This window comes from Branchiostoma floridae, chromosome 14 (genome assembly GCF_000003815.2).
Source record: "Branchiostoma floridae strain S238N-H82 chromosome 14, Bfl_VNyyK, whole genome shotgun sequence".
NCBI classification, from domain to species: Eukaryota; Metazoa; Chordata; class Leptocardii; order Amphioxiformes; family Branchiostomatidae; genus Branchiostoma; species Branchiostoma floridae.
In genome coordinates, this window is record NC_049992.1 from 17,633,233 (window position 1) to 17,660,295 (window position 27,063).

General features: G+C 41.6%; 1 protein-coding gene across 1 annotated transcript in view; it reads left to right on the forward strand.

The window, feature by feature from the left end:
* LOC118430191 (hemicentin-1-like) overlaps positions 1-27,063 on the forward strand; it is a 27,401-nt gene extending 338 nt beyond the window's left edge. Inside the window, exons 2-8 of the mRNA XM_035840901.1 lie at positions 970-1,329; positions 11,554-11,847; positions 13,611-13,889; positions 15,483-15,716; positions 24,591-24,659; positions 24,935-25,117; positions 25,630-27,063. Of these exons, the coding sequence (XP_035696794.1) occupies positions 970-1,329; positions 11,554-11,847; positions 13,611-13,889; positions 15,483-15,716; positions 24,591-24,659; positions 24,935-25,117; positions 25,630-25,706 (1,496 nt within the window). The 3' untranslated portion in view covers positions 25,707-27,063. The remainder of the gene's footprint in view (positions 1-969; positions 1,330-11,553; positions 11,848-13,610; positions 13,890-15,482; positions 15,717-24,590; positions 24,660-24,934; positions 25,118-25,629) is intronic.

Here is a 27,063-nt window from a genome sequence, read left to right on the forward strand (position 1 = left end):
TCTGAGAATACCCTTTTTTCATGTGTCCGGCCAATATAATCACGTGGATGACGTCATAATTACGTCATCTTACGTCAAGGTAACGTCAAACGTCAAATACTCATTAGATATTATGTCGATATCATGTCCTGAAAATTTGGGGGCCCTACGGCACGTCGTTCAAGAGTTAGAGGACTTAGAAGTGGAGGGCCTCAAAAGCCCCCCCCCCCCCCGTCCAGGGATGACCAAAAAAGCCCGGTCTGAATAGGGTTAAATTGTGTTCATCGCTTAGGGATTCCCATTACTAGAGATGCATCATTGCTGAATATTACTGATTAGTTTCAATGCGTCGAGATCGGGAAAATTGAATTAGATTTCCCACATGCATGTAATTTAGAAAAAAAAGGTCTTTATACCAAGAAAGTTCTGACTTTTGAGTCTACTGGTTCAAGGTACCAACTAGAATTACGACTGTCTTCTATGTATCTCCTATATAAAGAAACTAATATTTTCAAGCATACTATATAATTATATAGCCTTATTGTGGTCGGACGAGCTTCCTTTGGAAACCTGTTCTGTTTATCTTTACGGAAGGGAGACGTGTCTTTTTCTTCAAAGAAATAACTGAAAGTCAATAACCTCTACCAGACGACTATCGCCACCAAGGATACTGGCGGTGTAGCAGACAACATGTGGTGTTTGATTACACAATGTAGTAAGTGGCACGACAGGGGCTGGTCACAACATGAAGTAGCGTTTTGAGTTCTCCTTTATCCGGGAGGTAACCTATATGATATTGCAAACCACCTTCCGTCAAATTGATAATCTTAAACATCCTGTTATGAATAAAACGGATATAGGTTACCCCGCGGATAAAGGTAAACTAGCTCTACAAATAAACTTAGCAGAAGTTCGTTACAACAGGTGAATGTAATTATTATGAATAAGTTTGCATATGTTGCCTTTATAATTTGATCCTAATTTTTTCAGGACAAGTAGAGGCAAATTCCCAGTCATCTATCGGGTTGACTATTCCGAGGACAGTGTCCACCATTGTTAACGACCCTGCCACGCTACCGGCCAGCTTCAGAACAGGCCACCGCCTACTCTCCATCGTCTGGTACAAACTAGATTCCAACGACAAGTCCAAACGAAACCTGGTGTACTCCTACTACCCGGCAGCAGGCACGAGGGAGGCGCACGGTGACTTCAACGGCAGGGCTAGTCTCGCCGGCAAGGCCTCCCTCCGGATCGACAGGACAACCGAAAACGATGACGGGACGTACGTCCTCGCCATCATGGTGGAGGGAGTTGGGAACGAGGAGGGCTTCGTGAAGCTGTCTATCCTGGGTACGTGAAGCTACTTCTTATTGTAAAACTATAGTTAAACAAATTCTTGTTGTTCATCACCTTGTAGTGTATAGTGGCACATGTGTCAAGTTTTCTTAAACTTAGAAGAAGGTGGTATCTCACTGCACATGGGGCACCGGTGCGGCACTGCGGGGGTTCGTTCACTGCGACACTGTTTTTTTTTGTCATTTTTATTTTTGTCATTTAGATATTGCCTACACGTATGACAACAGAAAACACAAAACGTAAGAAAATGTGTTCTTTATCTCTGAAATTCGTTGAGTAATCTTTAGAGCCCCGCAGTGCCACACCGGTGCCCCAAGTGCAGTGAGATACCACCTTTATTTATGTAGCAAAGCTATATACTTTTAGGGAGGGTTTGTTACCCTTTTAACGTGCCCGAAGTATCGTGACCACGAGGCCCAAATTTACGTCCCTTCCAAAAAGACGCAGCAGCCCCAACCAAGATGCCCTTCCCAGGACTGAATCGGGGTCTCTCGGTTACCAACTCATTAAAACCAACATGTGACGCTGCTACCAGTTGAGCCACAGGGACATCCCCCTGCGTGATGCTATGTAGTACAAAGTCAAACATGATATATTATAGCCATTACGTTGTTATTAACTTGATTACGCTGTGCTGAAATTACAAATAATGGACCCTGGAAGTGAACCCCACACAATAATTACACAATCAGAAGGAGGTTTGCGGAACACTTTTCATCAATAAAAACTGGTTCTGACGTCAGGAAAGTACTATTGCAACATTTAGACTGTACAGATGATCCTTCAAAAGACCATCAGGACGTCATAGCTTTAGGTCTCTGAACGTTTACTGTTGGTGATATTGTTTCAGGTCGTAAAGATGCTCCATCTCTATTTAAAAGTACAATCAAGAAGGGCTTCATCGTTTTACTACAGACTATCCTAAAGTCCTGAAAGTTTACAATTGTGCAAAGACTGTAACTGTTTAAATTAGCGCTTAAACGGCTAAAATGCAGAATGTTGATGTTCATTTACAAGCACCTTATAATGAATAATAATCCCGTAGTACTGTTATTGATCACTTTAAAAACAACTAGTGTGAGATATGACTTTTAATGTCATCTGTGTAAATTTTTGTTTTATGTTCCTTCGACCATGTGGATTCTATTACATGGATGACGTACAATTCTACCCATCCCCGTACAAAACAGCTGTAGAATAAACAAATAAGATAACGTTATATACGAAAAATTCCAAAAATATTGGAAACCCAGTACTAATGTAGAATTTGAAAAAAAAAATGTCAAATAAGAAAATGTTAAAGAGTAAAAGCTAAGAAATTGTTCGGTATACTGTAAATACAGTGTATTGTTCGATATTATTGCTTAACATTCCATACCATTTAGATATGATAAGGAATGCACATAATTTTGCCAAACCTTTTGCGCGCGTTTACTCTAGATTTGAGGTTTCAAAAATAATGTAATCCATATAATTGAATAAAAATGATCTTACGAAAAAAAAAACGCCTGCATACTTTTTACAGTTGGAAAAATAACTTGGAAAATTAAAAGTTACAATTATAACATAAGCCACCCGCCAACGTAACAGATGTGCTATTACAGGTTACGATCGATGGAAGTTTACTAATTAATGCTCAAGTCCGTACCTACAAATAGGGTCCATTATGGCGACCTTGGGCCACGAAATTAAAGTCAATTCATCAGGTATTTCTGGCACTATATTGCATTTTTAGCAGTTAACTTGAAGCGAGGATTTCAATCGATTTGTGGGTCTCCTTAAGTATCTTACTGCAAATATTTGCGGCAACTTTGTGACATTTTTTGTCAATTTCCCCCTGTGCTCAAGAGTACATGTGACACACGTTTAAAATACTTTTCCATGATCTATTAACGTTTCCTTTTCTTGTGTGTCTTCTTATGTAATTGAAGACAACTATATGTAATTGAAGACAACTATAGACAACTAACTCTCGATCTTCATGTCTACCTTGTCCCCCCAACGACCTGGAGGTCAAGGGACTAGGTAGGTAGGTAGGTAGGTATATTGATCGCACCTGGAATGTCGCCGCCCAAAATCAGATACAAGATTAGTCACATACTTTTTTTAGATAGCGCAGTGTTACCAGTTACCACTGAATTAAATACAATGTGTAATGTTTAAGGTTCACCAGAAAGATATTTAGAGTAACATGCAGGCCAAGTTTTCGTGACTAGTTTCATCAGTTTCATTTTGAAATTTTTTTTCAAATGTTCCAAAAATTTGCCATTTCAAGCCTCCAAAATGTGCGGTGACAAATGGGCATGGGACATGTTTCTCTTACTTGGATGACGTACCATTTCGTCCTCCCACCCAGACAAAGCAGTCGGTGACTGTTAGCGAATGTCTTCGGCGAACAGTTACCAACAACCACTACCCGTTATAGGGAATATGAAGTACCTATAGTACGTCAGTGACATTATTCATAATCTACCTCGAGCTCAGCAAAGCATAAAACGAATCGCTTTGTTATCAATTAGTTGTAAGTTATAGAGCCTTGGTCAGCAAAGGGCTCCATTACCAATGTCCTAATTCCAACGCTTTTCATTGATCGATAGTTCGTCTCAGACGCTCATCTTAAGAAACATCCATCGTCTTTAAAACGTCTTACGTGGGCTAAGGTTATTTTGCAAAGATGACGAATAAGATAAAAGGTATATGGTAAAACATTACACACAGTAGCCTCTACTGTATCATAAGATTACGATCTCACAGTGCAAGAATGGGCCCTTAGATTACAAAGAGAATGGATAGATTTCTATCGTTTGTGCTTAGATTGTTCATAAACCACGGTAACTTTGGATGGAGACAAGAAAAGGTCGTTCAAAGTTGAACGGCGCCATTCTCTTACCCAACGCAACTCAACAATGCAAGAATCCTCGACATCAGGAATATATTAACGGCGCATTGCAATCATCTTTGGTTAGTGCAATGGTTCACAAATTTCCCACACTATGTATTGGTGACATGGTGGTAAGGCAGTTTGCATCTATTTTCTCACTCGAAACAGGTGTAGATTATATTCTAACTTTGGTTAAGGTGGTATCTTACTGCACTTGGAGCACCGGTGCGACTCTGCGTTCACTCCACCTGGTTGTTGTGTTATTTTCGCATTTTTTTTATAAATTAGGTATTGCATAATACGTAAAAGTATGACTTTTTTAAGAAGACAACAAAATACACAAAACGTAAGAAAATTCGTTCTTTGCCTCTGAAGTTCGTTGAGTCATCTACGAACCCCGCAGTGCCGCACCGGTGCCCCAAGTGCAGTGAGACACCACCGTTAGTGACGTCCGTATGGTATGACGTCATTTGGGTATCCCGTGTTGGACGAGAGCTAAGGAATTGACAAAAACGCGAGCACACAAACTAAATTCTAAAACATGGAGCATTAATATGTAACATTTTCGTACCAGCTGGATATGTCTATTCATATCCTACCAGTTGGCAGCTGGAGACTGCCAATATTTTCAATACATATCGAATAATCTATATTTCAGTATATATCTTTGAACACATCCCCCACGTTTTAAATCGTTGGCTGTAATTCTTTTTATTGCTTTTCTGATGACTGACACTCACGCGATCAATATCAGTAAATAATAGCTTTTACGGGCATTTATTACTATTCTTGTACCACGGGCTTAATAGGGACAAAACACCGTTCAAATCGTTCACGCATCGACTAATCATACACGGATATTGTGAGTCTCGCGGATCAAGTTTCCAACGGGCTATTTTAGGCGGGTTTGGACAGTATTTTCTCAAATTAGATCCCCATGCTACATTAATGGGTGCAAATAGAGATACATGAAACCGAAGATCACCTTTATAAATGTAATCTATTATCATAGGTATCTGCATGTATCTATATTTAACTAGATGTATCCATATGTATTTCACACAGTACAACAGTACTGTGTCATTAGCATAGAGTACTACCTTACCTTCGGTTATGAAGCTTGGCATGTCATTTATGTATGATATGAATGATTGCGGTCGATTGTGGGACGCCTTCTGCTATACCAAGGCAATCACTTACAATACTCTATTGGCTTTGGTTGAAATAAGAAGGGCTTAGCTCTAAACTCTCCTTCGTCTTTTAAAAGTGATAATACGTCTTTTAAAACAAGACTTGCATTTTAGTCTGTCATTATACATCGCTGTTAAATCATGTTGTGTCATTCCATCAAGTTCCGTTGCAACATTTTAGTGTTTGAATTCAGACCTGCTGATATGCCATTGACGTTGCGCTCACAGAAAAGCTTATTTTCCGAATTTCCTTACATCATTCAGGTCGCAATATATAGGTACATAGCTTCGGTTAGGAACGTCCCTCTGAAATAACGCTGTGTTTGAGGAGAGTCACACCTTGAGCACGTAATAGACCCACCACACTTATCGAAAATAGTAGTGGCCCATCCCAGTGTAAAGGTGGGGTCACACATGCCTTTTCTATTCAAGTCCGTTTGAGGTGCGTATGAAGCTTTTAGTCTCTATCAGGCTCCACAGGTCGCGGGAAAAATAGTACAAATTGGACGAATATAGATACGTAACATGCTAGATGAGTTGGCTGACCGAGAAGTATGGTTAGCGACCCAGGTAACTCGTCTGACATGTTACCTGTTTACGGTTGTCCAATTTCTATTATTTTTACAACGAATAACGACTACGGCCAAACTTGATTTATGTCACGAGCTTACGTCCATGATCACAAAACGTTCAAACTGCGGCCGACTCCATTTGTTCAGGGCAGCCTTAGGTTACTCCAGTTCCCAGCGAACGATCCGTCCGGAGACTGGAGAGCAGTGAACAATAATGGTAATCTGTATTGGCGATAATGTAAAACTTAGCAAGTTCAGGGTGTCATAATCTCATCCGTGAACATTTCAGGTCATAAGAACTCACCTCACACAGCAGCCCGCTATCCCAAGTGTCCAAAAGTCTAATCTTTAAACTCTCTGACCAGCGCAAGATGTTTCAGCGGTCAAAACTGCCGCCATCTTACCTTTCCATGACATCATTTTAGGGACTGACCACTTCAAATTAGGGGTCAGCACAGGCCGAAAAAATTAACCAAAACCTTGTTTTTTTTGCTGAATCTGAACATCTGCAACCTACACTGTCTCACCAATATGAAATGTTACTTACATTTTACTGCTAAAAGTCGAAAATAGGCTAAAATACTGTATGGACTCGTTTTGGGCCTTCTGCGCCTGCGTCAATTAGGGTCATTGCCCTTCCCAGCGAACGATCCGTCCGGAGGCTTGAATGGCGCCCACCACGATCACGCTTGGGCTGTCCAATTAACTCCGAGAAACCCTTTTGTTCCCTGCCCTGTCTGCTGTGGATTAAATCAGTTCACAGTCGCCACCCTCAGTAACAAAGTGCCGGCGAACCCATTCAAGTTGAAGACTCGATAATTACACTTGAGACTGCTCCAGGATGCTATTTTAGAATTGAAGCAATGCATTCTCTAAGTCTTTTGAGATTTTTGTTCAGATTAAATGAGTTTTTGGACATCGCAGTTGATCTGTTTAGACCTGGGGGGGGGTGTTATACGAGAGTTTTTTCCTGATCAAAGTTAAATTGTAATTACCAGCAAAACATTTGACAGGGCTAGAAATACTTTTGTCTGACTACCCGCACTGTTGCAGGTAACTTTTGGAATGTTATCTACACAATTTATACAATGCACATTCATACAATATACCCCGCAAGTGGCTAAATCAACCTTTTGAACATACCTTGTACACATGTTTACAAACAAAGTATGTAAGGGAAACTGCCTTGCATAGAATTCTAGAAACTAATTTAAAATAAAAAATTATATGTTGATGTACTTACAATAATTACAACCTATCAGTGATAATCATTACTGTCCTCCTCGTGGTCAGTTGGGTCATTTCTCATGTATAAGGATTACAAGGACAGTCTCAAAAGCCTGATGCAGGTTTGGCGCAGGTAAAAGTCAGAAATACTTGCACAGTCCAACTTTTACCTGCACTAACCTGCATAATTATGCAGGTGGTATTTTAATCCCTGATTGGGCTTACTTTTATTTTAAATTTGTTAAAATACCGGCTAATTAATTTAGAATAAATTTCGACTGATGAATAACAGTCTGTATCCATTGCCTATTTAATGCAACGCTATGTAGATATAGAACACGTGACTTGGTTAGCAGTGAGTCATAAGTCACAGAAAATATATGGTACCCCCTTCAGAAAGTTTGGTATACCTCAAAGTTATGCAAGCAATAAATGAGAAGGGATGTCCCATTTCTTTCCCCTGTTCTGTCATTCACAATACAAGTCTTTAATCAATCAGGTCATTTAGAACAAAAACTATCCACTGATTCTAACTTTCAAACACAATCACCCTTGCACTTCAATATCAGTTGCAAGGAGTCCGAAACCCGTATCACTTTTATCATCCCTAGTGGTATCCACTACTCCAATTTTATTTTAAGATATACATTTATAAGACCCAGGAGGTTCTGAAAGTTCCGCTAAGATACCATAAAACCATGACACTAGACGAATGCCGTAAGGTTTCATTTATGCCCTTCAACTGGTTTGCATTTATTCTCAGGTTGAGTGACACTGACTAGTACGCTTGCGGCATAAAAATCAAAGGAAACCTACTAATACTAAAGGTGGTAAAAATACCCAAATACTAAAGGTATCTCACAGCATTTGGGGCATTGCTGTGGCAACATGGGTTCGTTCACTGTGGCACTGTGCCGTTACTTTCGTCATTTTTTTCTTATGATTTAGATATTGCGCAATACTTAAAAGTATGGCATAGAATACAAAAAATACACAAAACGTAAGACAATTCGTTTCGTTCTTTATCTCTGAAATTCGTTGAGTATATCTAGAACCCCGCAGTGCCGCACCGGTGCCGCAAGTGCAGGGAGAAACCATCCTAAAAGGCACCCTCGTAAGATAGCTATAAACAAAGCCCGGAGTTAGATTTATGATGGGTTTGAGGTCTGACAGGTCATTAGATGTAATATTACCGGCCTGCATGCGAAGCTGCAGTATTCGCCGACGGGCAGTTTACCATATACCGGCTAATATAGACACACTGGGTCTCTAAAAAGCACAGGCGTACAGATCTGACGTAGCTCATCCCATAACACTATCATTGGCAGTCAATCATTTAAATGACAATGGGATACGCAACAAATCTTTAGCATATTTGATAAAGCAAAACACTACAGTGCATACAAACTTGTAATAGCCCCATACTACAAGGACGGCGAACTCGCTGGGTGTTTAACAAATTTCACAGATTTGAAAATTGGATTTTTTTAATGCGTTGTGCGTTTTGGTGTCTTTGTTTACTTATTAGAATGCTTTTTACTTATTGCTGAAATGAAATCAAGGGTTATACAAATCTAATCTGAGGACCGTCGCATCGAGGTCGCAAGCGATTGATATTTAGTAAAATGGAGGCCTTGGACGGACTCAATAAAGGAACTCCGTTATCTTGCTCCCACCGTACCGCTGCTGTAGTTGTTTCGATATCATCTTTGAACATCGATCCTTGCAAACAATAAGTACCTGTAACGAGAGAGTTTTCTGATACGAATAAAGTCCGTTGATATAACACATAGTGGTTATCGTCAGTATTCACACAGAAAAAAAAATACTCGGAGCCTTTAAAGGCCAAAAGGCATACATAGGCTTCCGGAAACGTATGTTGGGTTGGTGATCCTTAAAATTGCCAACTACTTTTAGCGTGATTGATGGCGAAATTAAGGACCGAGTCATTGTTTTCGTGTCATTCTGAGCATAAAAGTGGGCAGATTACTCTGGGTGATGGTGTGACGGGGTTTCTCACTGTCTTCACTTCGTTAGTCGACTCGGAAGTATACACATTGCAGGCCAGAGCCAAAACGTGACAACGTGTCAAATAACGAAGCCAGCCCACAGACAGAACGTGCCTAAGAGTAAAGTAATAAAGCCAAAACATCTAAGAAGACGTGATACAATTTGCCACAGCATCCACTGAGACATCAAGTACCCGCATAAAAACTGTCATTCAGTAGAGGCTGTAACATTACTGCGAGACCAAATATTTGCTCGGTCACTCAATTTTATAGACAAATACCGATTTTTTTTTGCTTTTACGTTAGTTACGTTGTGTGTGTTTTTTAACGTTAGTTACGTTGTGTGGTTTTGGGGGTTGTTGCTTATGAATCATAATTTTATATCTCGCACCATATCCCATTATCATGAAACACAGAGTCACACTAATTTGTCTGGTGAAAAGGGACCTATCGAAGCCAAAACATGAAGAAAATGTTATGACATCAATGAGCATATCAACAAAGACATTAAGTTCTCACATCCACATGAACTGCTATTGGTTGAATGTTTGTACCGTTACAGTTTGAATGATTTATGGTGGAGGGAGTACCTTTCTGTGTCCTGTCTACTAGGTGGCGTCAGTTGGGTGATGGATGTCCCGCGAGTTAATGGCAAACAGGACCGTACACGGCCCCTTGTCTGTCCTGCATGTGTCGTGATAAATTGGCACACTGTCAACAGAAAATCTCCAAATACCTTCAAATTCTGCATAGCAAGGGCATACAAAAATTGGTGCGTGACTGACGAACAAGTTTGGTTAAGTCGAATTCTAGGAGGCCATGTTAAGATTTAGGCTTAAGATCCCCGACTATCTTTAGAAACTCCATCAGGTATTGTAATGTTAACAAAGATGTGTCGAATAGCATGGATAGAAATTTTACGGACTGGAAATTAGGCTCATAGTTAAGCTCCTGGTTCCGATGTTTTGGTAACTGGGAGACCCCCGTTCAATCGTGGGATGGGAAGCTTAAGGTGCACTCTCACTGCACTTGCGTCAAGCTTGCGGCACTGCGGGGTTCGAAAGACACTTCAGAGATGAAGAACGAATTTTCTTACCTTTTGTGTATTTTGTCACATTCTAAGTCATAAATGTACGTATCATACAATATCTATATTATAAAAACCCGATGAGATAGCAAAGAGTGACGCAGTGAACGAACCCGGTAACCCCGCAGTGACGCAAGCTTGACACAAGTGCAGTGAGAGTGCACCTTTAGCTGTCGGTGCATCAGTCCTTCGGACGGGGCGTAAAATGACGTCCCAGTGTTCGAGTAGGTGACTCGAGCACGTTTAATGGGATGGGCTAGCAATACCTCCAAGTACCGTTAAAATGGGTCTAGTGTTGGAGATCGCACTTCGAGTACGTTGAGGGGAACGACCAGCAACTCATTTGTGCAAACATATACCCTGCTACTGAAACACTGAGGAAGTCTGGTGTACAATTTGCCACTGCACTAGGCGAGCGACAACTATACTGATATTCATATTTGTCAGACATTGCCGTTAAAACGCCATGCAATCGATACGCTTATTTACCATAAGATTATTCAATTTTGTGGACGATTGGGCAAGAGCAACACGTTGCCCTAAAACCTTCATACGGTCAATACATCATTCTAAGAGCCCAAACACCAAGCACACATTTGCAAAGCAAAAACATATGTCATAAGTCTTTGAAGGTAGAACTCTTTTAACAGACTCTCAAATGTTTAGACAAACTTTTGTTGCCTTCATTGCATGCAGACCGTAATGCTACGATTTGTCGCTAGGTGGCGTTTTGGCAAGATACTAGAATGCAGCCCTTGTCTCCGAGACTGTTCCTGAACCAACGCATCATTTGCCTTTTTTTTGGGGGGGGGGATCACAGAATTTTCATCAGTTTAAAACTAAAATGATCGGATAAAATTATCTACTAGTAATGGGCAATAAATAACCATTTATAGGAAAACATAAGCTGTAAAAATTGGCAGCGGCAAAGCCGTTTGCAACGTTGATTTTACAGGCAACTGTGTACGGAATTCCTTAAAGCTTCCGTCTAATTCTAGAACAAATACTTCTTGCACGTCTAATACATTGTACATGTATTTCAGAATAAGTTTCATTCCAGATACGGCGGCCATTTTGGATTTACCAGGGTCATCCGTGGTCATTGAACCAAATCGAGGCTAGTCAGTCTCAATTGTATTATGCTATAGTATAAGTTGGCCATTTTCAGTGGTAGTTTTGTCCTTCTTCAATTCTATCTGATTCGAGGATTCAATACTAAAACATGATCTCATATCTCGCCCCTATCTCACAGTTCCACCGCGAGTGAACGTCGGTCCTTCCAACCCCTACGTCACAGCCTGGGGTAGGTCGGCCACTCTGACATGCGCAGTGGGAGGCGCCAAACCCAACATCACCTCCCTACACTGGAAGAAAGATGGCGAGAGGATCCTGAGCCGGCCGTTAGACGCCAAGTACTCAGGCGGGACCATGCAGAAACCAAACCTGCAAATACGTCACATGACTCGCGCAGATGCGGGGATGTATACGTGTGTAGCCGACCACATGGTCCGGTCAACCAGCGCGAGTCTTGTCGTCGAAGTGCTCTGTGAGTGTTAACGCTTGACAATCTTCTTAATCCTATCCAAACATACCTACTAGGTAAACATACCAACAGCCTGTACTGGGGGGGGGGGGGGGGGGGGCTCTTATGACCCAGGGTCAAAAGAGTTGAATGGGGGGAACGGACCCTCCCAATAAATGAGGGGAACCAATTGGCTGTACTACTAAAAAAAAAAAATGGGGAGGGGTTAAATTCCGCGATTGAAGGCTAAACGCCTGTTCTGGTAAAGGGCATAGGGTATGATTCTGCTGAGTGAGTAACTATACTGGCCCGATCGTATTCAAGTCAACCACTTACGATTCGTTATGGGTCGCTCCTTGGATTTGTAACACCAGCGACGCCACCGTGCGAGATCATACTGTGCTGCAGGAACGATATCTCACACGGGGAATTTCTCCGGTGTAAGGCCCCCATTCCACTTGACGGCGCTCTCACCGCGCTCTCACGGCGATGGCAAACTTGCCCCATCGCCGTGAGAGCGCCGCGATGGCAGAAAAAGCTGCTCTAGTGGAATCTCTCCTGCGACGCCAGCGCGCTCTCAGCGCGACGGAAAACTCAAAGGACAGCAATTTTTATGGGCTGCCAAGAACTTTAAAGATTACTCAACGAATTTCAGAGATAAAGAACGAGATTTCTTACCTTTTGTGTTTGTATTTCAAGTCATACTTTTACGTCTTGCGTAATTTTAAATTATAAAATCAAGGCTGTAAACAAATCCAATTTTGCTCACTGTAGAGTCGTTCAGCGTATAGAGTAAGATTATCTATACTCTTGACTTGCTGTTTTTTTTTAAATTAAATTTGCCATGTAACTTGTTCAAAATTAATATCATTATCATGCCAGGTTATTATCGTGAATTATATAATAGTGAAACGATTTGATCTATTGAAAATAAGTCTTCTATAATCTCAATCTACAGGTTAAGAACATGAAAACTAAAATGTTATTCTGTTAACATTTAAAAATCAGACATAGTAAACCTTTGTGTTCTTGCTTATTCTATCTCAATTTAATTCATTGTACATTTTGAACATTTCTCCGAGTTCTTTCTCGTCAATTTATGTTATATGTATTCTGGAGTAATCCTGTGACTCGAAACGCTGAATAAAGCACCGTATGTGTAGTTGTCCAATTTGTTTTACCCATGATTTTAATTAGGAAGTGATTCATGACACAAAAGTATGATTTGACAACAAAATTCATCAAAATATACGTCTTCAAGAATAAAGACTGCATGAACTATAGATGAGAGCGCAGCGAGAGAGCGGTAAGATCGCCGTCCTAGTGGAATGGGGCCTATCATATACCATTGTTTAGCCCTATTGGCGCTCACCGCGCTCTCTTGGCGCTCTCACGGCGATCATTGTTGCATCGCCATCCTCGGCGCTCTCACGGCGATGGTATGGCAGGGCTCCATACCATCGCGGTGGTGACGGCGCTCTCGCCGCGATGGCACTCCCGCCGCGCTCTCACGGCGCTCTCACCTCGCTCTCACGGCGCTCCCACGGCGACCTTGGCGATCCCACCGCGCTCTCACCGCGATGGTCAAATTTGCCATCGCCGTGAGAGCGCCGCGAGAGCGCCGTCCCAGTGGAATGGGGGTATAACAAACTTGTAAATACTGTACATAGACAGGTAGCGTCTGTCTTCGTCACAACCATTGGAAGATTATTTCATCTGTTCATTTGAGCTGTAAACTGGTTCTAAATTGTTGACTTGTTTACGTTCTTTCTCATTCTTTGTTTTAGACCCTGCTTCCATCATCAGTATCTCAGAGTCCCTCACGGCCACCGTGTCAGACAGCGTTACTCTGCAGTGTGTGGCGGACGGCAACCCCCCTCCCAACATCACGTGGACAAAGGACGGCATCCGCCTCCGCAGCCTGAACTCTGCACTAACAGGGGACGTCCGCATGGGGTCGTACTTGATCAAGTCTGTGCAGGCCAACGATACCGGCACCTTCTTGTGTACCGCCGAGAACGACATCGGTGAAAGTAGTACCAAATCTCTCAGCTTAACGATCAAACGTGGGTGTCTTTTTCCATTTCATACCTCATTCATTACCTTGTGGCACCCGCAAGATTCTTGATCATGGGCTGTTATCACCTTAAGCCAACCTTGGTACTAATTCCAGTTTTCTAACGTTTCAGTCAAGTTTTTCCATTGGCAATCAGTCATTTTGTGTCACGCTCACACCCTCTACCCTTCTAGTTGTGGGTTGACTGTAACCGCTGCAATGCTCCTGATATAAGTTCTCTCATTAAAGCCTGTTAACACGACCGTAACTACTACTAAATAACATGGCGTGAAGAATTAGTTTGAATGTGAAATTCATTGTGAAAAACGCAAGTCTGCCAACTGGGAGATATCTAGCATCGTTAAGTACAGGAAAAAGGGTAAATGTTATGCTGAAAACTTGCCCATAAAACTTTCTCCGATTGTTCACCTTGAAAAGCTGCACGGTAGGTTAAGAGGTCCTATTCTATTAAGGCGACGATAGCACTGAGACGTAGAATGGATTCGTGCAACCCTTAATTTCATGTTTAGTATATAATCCAAAGTGTACATGTAAAGCAAATGAAAAGACAACAAACATACAAAGCGTACAAATTTCCACTTTTGTTGTAAAATTCGTTGGCCTTGTGTCTCACAAGGAATGAAGACGATATTAAGAAAGTAAGTACAATTTAACCTGGATTCCAGCCTTGCCCGGTCCCGATGGTCGCTACTAGGGGTGGGTATCGGTACAGAAAATTCAGGTCCGGGTCGGGTCAAAAGGATTATGTCCAGGTCGGGACCTGAACCTGGACCTGATGCAGTATGACTCATACCAATGGTCCATTTCACTACAAAGAAATCTGTTTGGTGGAGTTTTATACTTACACTGGCGTTTTAAAATTCTACAACGCTAACTGCACCTGTGCGATTGGCTGTAAAACTTGGTAGAAATTACTATAAACTCGGCTCTACTTCACTCTTGTTATTTTCTTCCACATGAAAGCGCCAAGACGTGTGGATACCTGATAAAGTAATTTGTTGATTTTATAATCGGTCCAACCTCCGGTCCACCTAATTTTTTCAGGTCCGGTTTTTCTGGACCGGTCCAATAAGAAAAACCGGTTTTGTACCGGTACACTGTACCGATGCCCAGCTCTAGTCGCTACCGATAGCGGACTGAAGGGAACAATGCTGGACTCCAGTAGTCTCTATCAGACTCCGGGTACAATTCGTTGGGCGCTCTGACAAAGCGCAGCGAGGTCACCACCATCGCGGAATGGGGGTGTTACCACACATTGCCGGTCGTATGTGGTGCGTGCAAGGTTCATTCACGAGAGCTAAACTGGGCCAGAGTAGCTAAAATTAGAAAATAATCGATGATAGTAATCCATGATATATGATAGTCCCAATTTACACCTCTTTTGCACACGCATGGTTTGGGTTACCCATATATTTGAATTATGCACCGCTAAATTTCATTAACGTTTCCCTGTCTGGTACAATAAAACATGATCTCAAAATGGGAGGCTGGAAATAGATACACCTACATACTCCAGATTGATTCTATATTTTGCAAATGATTCATCAAGTTGATCGACCTTAAGCTCCGTTTTATCTTTTAGAAATGAGGCGAAAGGTAGCCACTTCCACCATCGCTGTAGTTGTCGGAGCGACCGCTGGGGGGCTCTGGTTGGTGGTCTGTGTGGGACTCGCCGTGTACGTGGCCAAACGCCGAAAGCGGAAGGAGGAGAAGAAAAAGTTTGCCTTTTACTACAACATGGGGAGGAGGGATCCTGGTAATGGAGACGAAAGACTGGAGGAAGATAAGGAACCTCCTCCGTACTCATCTGTGCCAGGTAAGCTCATTCTCCTAACGCCCGGTCCCCAACGGCATTAGCCTATGGGGCCCTGCTATCTCATGCCCTATCAATGGGGTTATTATGATTTTCGCCACAAACCAGCTGTCAACCAATCAGAGAATAGGCTTTTCTTGGGCTTTTTGTTGTCGCAAGCTGTCTCGCAAAGGCCGCTGGGAAGCTATCAGCCAATCATTTTACGTATTACATGGCTCCATCCTCCTACGCCCGATCCCCAACGGCTGACTGCCCATATAAGGGCAAGCTCATTAATATTTATAAGTAGGGCGGTCCCTAACTGGTCTGAGTGCACAAGATAGCAGAGGTAAACACAAGGAGTTTTGACACGACGGTGGTCCCTCTGCGTAAGAGAATGGGTAAGCTCCAAGCCAAGGTCCCTGTAACTCAACTGTTTGCAGCCTCAATTGGTAGCTCCTGCTTCCAGTGCAAAGTACACAAATGGAAATCTGTATCGGCGACAATGTAAAAGAAATAGACAGGTTCAGGGTGTTATAATCTAAATCTCATAAGTGAACATTCCATGGCATAAAAACACAGCTTCGAAGTGTGTAAAAAGTCTGATTTAGAAAAGTCCTCACCGGCGGAAATTATTTCATCGCTGCAATTCTAAAAAAAAAATACCGCTATCTTGGTTTCTGATGACTTCATTTTATGGATTGACCACTTAGACAAATAAGGAGTCTACACAGGCCTAAATATGGGCCAAAACCCTGTCTTTTATACCAAATCTGGAAGTCTTCACTCTGCACTTAGACTAAATATGATTTTTCCATTAAAAGGGCTGATACAAATCTGCAAAAGTCTCAAATAGACTTTAATTATTTGTAACTGGAAGAGACCCCTATTCAATCTTGGTTGGGACAGCTGCATGCGTCTTTTTATGACTGGTTTATCTATTTCGAAAACAAAACTGACAGTAACATAGCAGCCACAAGGCTGAATTACGACATGTCATTACATCAATCATTAAAGTAGTTAAAATCGAATATCATGAATCATTGCAATAGTACTGCTCTTAAAAATCACTACAAACAAATTAAATCAGTATCGGGATGAAGCATATAAATTAGTATTTGCAGTAATATCAGCATATTACTTTATCGGAAGGTGAACAAATATTTAAAATACACAATGGCTTACTATTTGATACAAAGCACAAACACACAGGTAACAATTACTTGTTCAAAAGGCGGACCATGAAGGGTACAGCGCTGTTACGATAGCGTTCAGTTCTACAGCGAGTAGTGTTCAGTTTGTGGGATGACCTTGTCTGTCTACCACCGATCTCACCTCTGGCTGGTGGCAGTAAGTGCAAGAAATGCTGGGACTGACTGAGAGAGTTAGCAAAGTGTGTGATCAGTTCAAGACGTCGTGCTTGTAGCGAAGGTAGACCCAAGTCAGAACAGGCATCAGTGTAAGACGTGTAGTTGTTCCCCAGGATTATACGCACAGCTCTCCGTTGGACATTCTCGATCCTGTCACTAAGTGCAGTGGTGAGCCCGGAGTGCCAGACGGGGACACAATACTCCAGAACAGGTCGGATGTAAGTCACATACACTGTGACTAGGTCGCCGATGGACACGTTAAAGTGTTTCAGATTACGGAGGAGGTAAAGGCGTCGGCTAGATTTGTTACAAATGGTGTCAACGTGAGAGTTCCAACGTAGGTCAGCCTGCCGGAACACGCCCAGGATCTTCATCACTGGCACCTGTTGTAGCTCAGTGTTGTCGATCATAAGAGGTGGTGTTGGGTACGGGACCTTCCTGAATTGGATGTGCATAGCTTGACATTTCTTGGGATGCAGCTTCATATGGCTGGTGCGAGACCAGTGGTCCAGGTCGTTCAAGTCCTGTTGCATATAAGACATACTTAGTTTGGGGGATCTTAGAATCTTTTGGGGGTCTTTTGGAATCTATATACATTGGGGGTCCCGTATTATAGGATTGCAGGTCAAGTTTTGGTATTTGGACTTTTTTTTGGACTGCCTATTCTTAACGATGGAAATCATGCCATCTTTATTGTAATCTATTATTATGAATTAGATCATTTCAATCATCAACACTGAAAACGGTATCTTATATGAGAACAAGTCTTTTGGAATTATCTACAAACTGGAAAAAAAACGTCCGTTGATAGTTTAAGTCTAGAGCTGTACTGTACTGAACTGAAGTCTATAGACTTTTAGAGGGCGACATCTAGCGAAATAAAGAAGGGAAGCAACCTTTCTCGCAAACAAGGGTGCCTTTCTCCCACCGAAGTAACTTTACTGCATCTCTCGTGAAATGTACGGGATATTGTGTTTGTAATGTCCTTTTTTTTCTATTTTGCTTTTGAACAGACGGGGACAGTGTGGCACTGCACTCAAGTTTTGTAACTTATATTAACAGTGCGACGTACACAGTACAGACAGAAGGTACCCATTTTTACACCTGGGTGAAGTGAGGAAGGTCGTGTTAAGTGCCTTTTCCAAGGGCACAACGTCGGGGCGGGGCACGGCGGGGATCGAACTCAGAACCTCTAGGTTCCGAGCCGAACGTTCTACCTGTTACGTCACGCCCGCCGCCACAATGTCCTTTTGATTCTGTGATTTATTGGACAAAAACATCCCATGAGCATGGAGTATATTGCGCTTGGCCTCGATATATTCTTTAACCGAATAAATCAATGTTGCCTATAGCTATACACACATAACCGGTAGCCATGTCATACTTTTAAAACAAAACAGCGCACGAAGAATGTTAGAGTAATGTCTCAAAATTAAGAACAAAAATCATTAAAGTATCTATGTGAAAAGGTCCTGACAATCCGTCAACCATTTTTTTTAATTTATTCACTTATTCGCCTCGTAAGAGACAGAACACGACGTGTCAAAGTCGAACGTTTCGTTGCGGTATCATAACAAGCCTCTAGGGGGGGGGGCAAATTCTAACGAAGACCTGCCCACAGAACAAATATCAAGACAACCCACCAGGCATTCTCAAATAATTTTCATACACACAAACAGACAGACAGACAGACATACGCTCCCAAAAACACCTTTCGGCAAAGGTAATTATATGATCTCATAAACCTATACCTACCGAAAAATATTTTTGTATTATCAAAATATCATGATCTGCGCTCGTTACTTTAGCTTCCAAAATTCAACCTCGTCGTCAGTTTCTTCTGAGCAAAGTAATCGTTGATTAATTGTGAAAGATGTCCTGTTTTAAGTCTAATTGTTCAGAGCAGCTGTAACATAAGCCTCATGGGACTCGTATTAAGTTAAAGATTACTTAATGTGCTCATTCATGGTGACAGATGCTGTAAAATCAATAAATAGCAATATGTACAGTGGTTTTGTAATTGGTAAACACGTTTATCATCGTTAAGGGTCGATAGTCCTGGTTGATATATCTTGATTTCTTGTAATTTGTTTGTATGTTTGTCATTATCAATTGTATAAAAGTACGCTTTGCATGTCTTGATGTATTAGTTGATGTATTTGTCGTTGTTGATTGCTAATAGATCTTCTTGGTTTGTTGTAATTATTTTATATGTTTGTCAATGTTAATTGTTAATAGATCTCCTTTATGCATTTTCCTTCAGAAAGAATCGCTTTCAAGTTTATGTATTTGTCCTTTGCTAATAGATCCTCTTCCTATGTCTTAAATGGATCATATAGGTTTGCACGTTTGTCTTGGTTAGTTGTCAATAGATCTTCTTTATGTATTTTACTTTAAATAGAATTGCTTTCAAGTTTGTTCAGTTATGGTGTTTGTCCTTTTCCATTAGATTATCTAACTATTTGCTCTTATAGGTTTATACGTTTGTCAATGTTAATTGTCAATAGATCTCCATCATGCATTGTGTCTGCAAATAGAATCGCTTTCAAGTTTGTTCAGTTTAAGTGTTTATCCTTTGCGAATAGATCCTCTCGTTATTTCTTGCTTTAGTCTTATTGGTTTCTACGTTTGTTTTTGTTAGTTGTCAATAGATCTCTTTTATTCATTTTACTTCAAATGGAATTGCTTTCAAGTTTGTTCAGTTTTGGTGTTTGTCCTTCGTAGATAGATCCTTCAGCTATGCCTTGCTTTGCTCTAATCGGCTTCTACGTTTGTCTTTGTTAATTGTCCATAGATCTTCTTTACACATCTTACCGTAGATAAAATCGTCTTCCCCCTCGTTTAGTTTACGTGTCCGTCATTTAGCCATACTGCCTGAAACGAAATGAAATGATCAGAATACAATGAGCACGATGAGCCTTCACCTAATGGAACCGTGCATCACAATTCGTAACTTCAAACTCAATTCGCTGCAGTTATTGAAAAGAGTAGGTAACCTTCCCGGTGTGAGTGGATCAAACCATTCTGGCTAAATGGGGTATGGGATTTCCCGAGCAGCCTCGTAACCCCTGCTTTGCCTATTGAGTCAGCTAGTCGAACTTGCTGAAGCTCGGTGTTTCTGACATAGGGATAAGAGATGCTGCCACAGTGAACGTAGTTCGGTGCCTACAATTGGTCAATGGCCTTGCACTGAGCAAACTCGATGAAAAAATCAGAATGTGTTTGTCATCTTTGCTCTTGAGAGACTATGAACGAATGGCTGACGCAGACTCCCCAAGCAAGAGATTTGTATCAAAGCTGGCCAATGAGTATAGCCGGCGTTTGACTCCCTTTGGCCGGCTATACTCATTGGCCAGCTCTGATACTATCTCTTAAGGCACCGTAGGGTCTGCTGGGAGAAAGAGGGGAGGACAAGATCACTCACTCACTCACTCACTCAATGAGTGACAGGGTTTGTTTGGAGACTGCCCAGTAACATGCTTCAGTCGCTTCATCGAACGCTGAGACACCATTTTACGTCCCCTCCGAAATATGAGTGCAGTCCCAGCTGAGCTAGGTGCCCTTCCCAGGATTTGAACTGTGGCCTCCCAGTTACCAACTAGTGGGGACCAAGAGTCAAGCTGTGAAGCTACTATCAGATAACTACAATTATCAGTTTGGCTACAAACCCCCTAGAAAGTCTTTTGTAATTGCGGAGGACAGCACTGATTAATCATTAGCTTTCATTCCTATTTCCTTAAGAATACTCCCCCCCCCTTTTTTTCTAAATCAGGTTCGTAGGGCCTGATGTTACCATCATGTTGATGAAGAGCGGCCCATAGCGATAACTGTAGCATCATCTCTTCTCCCTAAGTCAGAAACATCAAGCTTAAGCAAGCTTGACTTCACTGACTCAATAGGCGAAGCAGGGGTTACGAGCCTGCTCGGGAAATTCCCTACCACATTTTGGCCGGAATGGTTTGATCCGCCACAACGCACCATCGCACATGTGGCGGGTTCTTTTACGTGCCCGGGGTGTGGCTCTCCCCAAACACGGGACCTCCATTTAACGTCCTATCCGAGGGACGACTCATTTTCACTTGAGTAAAGTGAGGAAAGTCGTGTAAAGTCGTGTAAAGTGCCTTTCCCAAGGGCACAAGACCGGCAACACGGCAGGCGGATTGGAGAACCGGCGACCTCTCGGTCACGGGCCGAATACACTACCACTGTGCTACGCGGCCCCACGGCGTCTTTACAAGATAATAGAGAAAAGTTTTTGACTGAATGTTTCGATCTTTATAATTGTCAGTATACTGTATCATTCATACTCGCAACTGCACTCAATTTTCTCAATTTTAGTCTGATTTTATCTAATCTTGACAACTTAGTTTTCTTGCCATGGCTTAATCACATTGGAAGAATGCCGTGTGTCTCTATTAATGTGACTTCTCGTTGGGGGGAAGTTGCCTTCCTCTTGAAACACTGCCATTTTTGTTTTGATCCTCTGGAGTCTTATCTGTATTTATGGCACGGTGCCTCTAAAGATGGTTTCTGATGCATCTTCAATATGAATATTGCCCATTTTCGACTGTTGTACTTGCGGACACATAATGCTTGAGAACGTCTTATTTCTGTGATTCGTGGGGAGAAAGGATACTTTAGAAGTCTCAAAGTCTAATGTAATATTTCACATAGGGCAAAGGGAAATATATTTCATGTATGACATTCTCTACACATAAGACTTAAAGTGCGAAAGCGTTACAAAACAAGACGGGTAAAAACAACAAGTTTCGAACTAATGTTGTTAATGTTGTTAGAATTATCGTATTGGTAAACCATTGTATTACAGCCAACAGGTCTTTTCTTCCTGAATCAAATCAGTTCAACAAGTGACACAGTGTGGTAGCCTATTGCCACTTACCAACTTGACCACTATAGTCAGGGCTACCATAATAGTGCCAATTGTACATCTACGCTATCACACTAGTGTCTTGACTCTTGTCTACAAGTACGTATGCACTCAAGGCTAAGTAACAATAACGGTACCGCTTCTACAACGTAAACCACACTCATCGCTTCTAAACGTAGAGTCAAAGTTACTACAGAACAGACCTTTCCGCAATTTCTGTCATGGAGGGCAACAAAACTTATTTCTTTTGTCTCAAGATCAGTTGCAAATGAATGCGTGTTGATGCGAGCCATACAGTTTACTTGCCGTGGCCTGATCGCATTGCCAGAATTTGGTACGTCTCTATTAATGTGACTTCCCTTTGGGGGGAAGTTGTCTTCCTTTAGATACGTTGCGACTTTGTTCCAAACCTCTTGAGTCGTACCTCTATTTTGATTCTCTGTGCCTCTGGCGATGGTTCAAGTTGCATTTTGAATATAAATATTGCTCATATTCCTCCGTTGTACTTAAAGACACATGATACTTGAGGCAGTATTATGTTTCGTGAGAAGAAAGTCAAAGAGTTGGTAATGAAAATTGCTGTTTCTATTTGTGTATTGCCGTTTTGTGTCGCTTTTGAGGCCCTCCACTTCTAAGTCCTCTAACTCTTGAACGACGTGTTGTAGGACCACCAAATTTTCAGGACATGATATCGACATAAAATCTGATAAGTATTTGACGTTTGACGTTACGTTGACGTAAGATGACGTAATTAGGACGTCATCAATTTGATTATATTGGCCTGACCCATGAAAAAAGGGTATTCTCAGAAAACTTCAAGTTATACTACAAAAATGTAACAACAAGTGCAGCCAACAGAATAATAATGTTTATTACGACTTGTATTGCCAATAGCAACATCGAGGACGTCATAATGACGTCATAAAATGCGCTGCGAACATCATTGCACACCCAACTGTGACCCTCCTTCTCGGAGTAACAAGGCTTATTTGTTCTATTGGCATAAAAGAATTGAAATACGCGGTCGTATACGCCGTACATAACAAATGACAGTTGTACCTAAAGCGAAAGAATAGGGTCACTCTAGATCCGCCAATGAATCACAAAGCAGCATTTTCAAAACAAACTAAGGTGCATCGATTCGTCAATCGTCAGTCGAACCATTAATATTTTCATGATAAATCATATTTTCATGATAAATCATACGTTATTTGTAATTAATGAGTAATTAACGAGTAGGCTTTGCTAGCAACCTGTTTGATCATATCTAATTAAACAAGACTTGATTAGGCTCCGAGGTACATATTAATGCGAAAACAAGCACATCTGTCGCAACAGACTGTCTGCATCCATTATTTCATTGGATGGTCATTAACACATGTTTACAACGCCTCTAAGGCTTAATAGTGGGATGCGTTTGGAATTTTATGTAGGTTTTATCAATATACCCGTCGCGCCACAATTAAGATCACTGCAGCCTGATTTGACTGTGTCTACAAGACACATCATCCAGATGTATCAATCAGTAAAGTTCTTGGAAAAGAGCCAAAAAAACTTGTTAGGAATAAAAATCAGTATGTCGTGACAGTACAATAGCCATATCATATCATCTCTTTCTCTGTCTCGATTCGTATTTGAGAATCAGATTCGTATACAATAAAATACAAAAAGAAAGAAACCAAGCTACCAGATCCTGTACAGACAATTATGACAGTAGTGTTACACCGGTGCTATCAAAAGAAAACTGATCTACAGTGGACGAAGCTCAAAGACAGTAGGAAAATGTTCAGACAATGCATTATGTACATAATGGCGACTACATAGGAACAGATAGATGTAGTTACAGATTCATATATCACTGCAATAGAAGAAGTGACCCGCGGGGATACCATTAATGTGTCTGTTGGCCTGATACGCATGTTTCAATGACTCTTCACTAATCCAATAATGTATGTGTGGAAAATTTATCCCTCTATAATCGGTCACAGAGTACCGTTATATAGAGAGGGGGACTTCCGCGAGATGCACTTAGATCTACTTGACCCGGATTGACTGGCACTCTATATGTACAAAGCATGGCACAACAGGTCACCATGTCGTGCAGATATTGCATGCGGTCACACTCAAATGGACCCATATGATGAGACACTGAATTACGACCCGTACAAATAAATGTTAGAGAGCAAATAGGACCTGATTAGGCGCCGAGACAATGCTTTGTTGGGGGCATGCATTATTGACAAGGACGCCCCGATGTTGTATTCAGCCATTTCTCTACTACGACTGCCCTTTACACCATATGTTTGGACATGCAAATTTTTAAAAGTGTTAATTACCGGTGTTTGCAATTTGTTTTGTTGAAATTGACTAGTACACAGTAGCCAGATGACCTGTTAGCTTTCAACAGACATTGAATTCAAAATTGCAAAATGTAAAACTTTTAATTACGACAAAAGCCAACAAAACATACAAAGCGTAAAATGTGTTTTTTTAATCAATAAAAGTCGGTGAATGTTATGCCAAAACATGTACACTTGGTCGCACCGTTAGTGAAATAGAGGTGTAACTTCACGTACTATTTAGGAATAAATTCCTTGCTTCTTCCTGTATTAAGAGTTGTTCCCTTTTGTTTTTATGTAGCTAAACCTACAAGCAAGACGCCAAGCTACGGTGGCATCAACACTATGAGAAAGTCTTTGGGCAAGAAAGGTATGTAGAACAGTTCGACCTCTCTTTTAAATCATAGATAACAGAAGTTGTGTGGGCGATAGGGAGGTCTCATCACTATTCATCAAGGCGGACTGCTGATACCCTTCGAGCTAATCCACGCTGTGAGCAAACCGAGAGATTGATGAATCACACAACGACTGTCGTGTCACTTTACAGGACGTGTCTACAGTAACTCCGCACTGCTAACCCGTTCTCGTAATCAGCTTCATCCCGTAAGAAATCGCTTCTTTTATTTCATTTCTTTACGACCACAGAAAGGAGATACGCACGCGCGATGTACGCCTATCGCCCGCGGGAAGATAACGAGCTCCGCCTGGAGACTGATGACATCATCGAGGTGCTGGAGGGGGAAGATGGCGGCTGGTGCCTGGGTTACCTGAGGGGCAGGATAGGCCTCTTCCCCTCTAACTACGTAAAGTTTATCTCCTCAAGTGAAGGTAAGATTCTTATAAGGCGATCAATGGTACTTTATTCCTTTGTTCCCTCAACCCTGGTTCACGAAAGCCATGATGAAAAGCGACAATAGAAGCATTACCAGGTCGATTATATCGCAGACTACTGATGGTGCCCGTTGAAGCCTCCTCATCTATTTGACTTGGCAGGGCAGGAAAACTTACCGACGGAGAGCCAATCTCTGTAGACAAGAAAGGTGATACCCTTAATTCAAACTTCCCATTGAAGTTTTCTCGCGTAGAATCGATTGCAATGTCAGTTCGTTGATACCAGGAATAAATGAATACTTCGGCCTGATTTCACTCCAAGGCCTTCCACGTCTAATTACATCTGGTGAATGTCGCTTAACCCGCAACACCCTGGTCTATAAGGTTCTTATCGATCGACACCTTTTGACTTTTCACATCGTTGAAACTGTTTCTTATCTATTGATTGTGTGTTGATTAAACTGCCGGGGGATAAGAAGTCAATAAAGTTTTTCAAACATCTTTTGCAGTGTTAGCCATGAAGGCTGGAGGACCTTGCCAAACCTTAGCCCTGCAGGAGTCGGTGGGATCAAAACGGAGCATCTGATAAAACATGTGCCGATTGCTGTCTGGGCGCTCACTGGAGGGATCTCTGTCTTTGCACCGACTGTATGGGCTTGGCGCACACATAGCACCACATATGGGCATTGGGTCACACGGAATCTAGTTGAAGATCTGGAAAATCTACAAGGAAGAGATTGAGGCTCATCCGCCAGTTCTACCAATACCAGGGAAAAGTGATAAAGTACTGCAATGGTACTCAATAATGCAACCGGATGTGTACATAGCACCACGATGGTTCCATAAAGCACCAAACATTGGCATTGGGATGTACATAGAATGCACCTTTCATCACACTAGATTCTACAACAGGAGCCAATACAGTCTCGTCTCACGGCAGTAGCTCTGAAGACTGTCTATCGTCTCATCTATAGATAGAATACACGGACGGGCACACAAGATGACTTAGCTATCTTATCTGGGAGCGGCAGCAGCCGATGGTAAATGGTACCTGTCCTTTGTGAAGCTCTCCATAGAATAGAAAACGCCACCAGATAAAGTTTAATTTCGCCACGGAATCGATTTTACACAACTTCGTATTTGAAAATGTCACCAAAAAAGGCATAAAGTAGTTGTATCGACGTATAGAGTAAAAATTGAAATTCTTACAACTGAAATCTCTTCAGAGGCCAATTATATTTACATGTACGTTTGTGTTGTAAGATATCGACTGTTTATCACAAAATGTTGTCTTCGTGTTATTACTTAATATCAGGGAGCGATACATTTCTTCAATCTGAGAAGTGATAAGTTGTATACTTAAGTGATGGAGCATGATGAAAAGAATAAGATTTTATCTGGCGTTCTGATATAACGTTTTACTTTGTCCGATGACGATGTTATGATTATTCCGCAAGGACATAGCTTAGACAGCATGTCATATGGCAGTATTCGTGATGTGCTTTTTTTTTTAAGATAGAGAAAAACGTGGTTCCCCAGGGCAGCTTTCTGGAACCACTTAAGCATGATGGTATTGATCGTCCGGTCATGTGAGAGGGCTTCGGGCGAGCATCTCAAGCCATTCTTTTCTGACAAGTTCTTTGTCTTATCGCTGGAGCCAAGCTTTTTACCCTAGAGTTGTTTTTTTCTCGAAGTAGGAGAAGTCTTTACTGATATCTGAAAAGCCAGCGATTTGTTCCACCGCCCTGAAATGCACATATACGTCTTGTTGATACATTAGTGTCTGTCTGTCTTAACCCGAGTGCAAAACCTGAGCAGGGTAATATCTAGTATACTTTGAAAACGATGTTTTTGTAGTTTTAGCTTTGATTTTTTTTCTTCCTTCAAAGTGTGACCTGCTCGCTGTTGGGATGGTTTTCTTGTAAATAAATGCTGACGTGAAG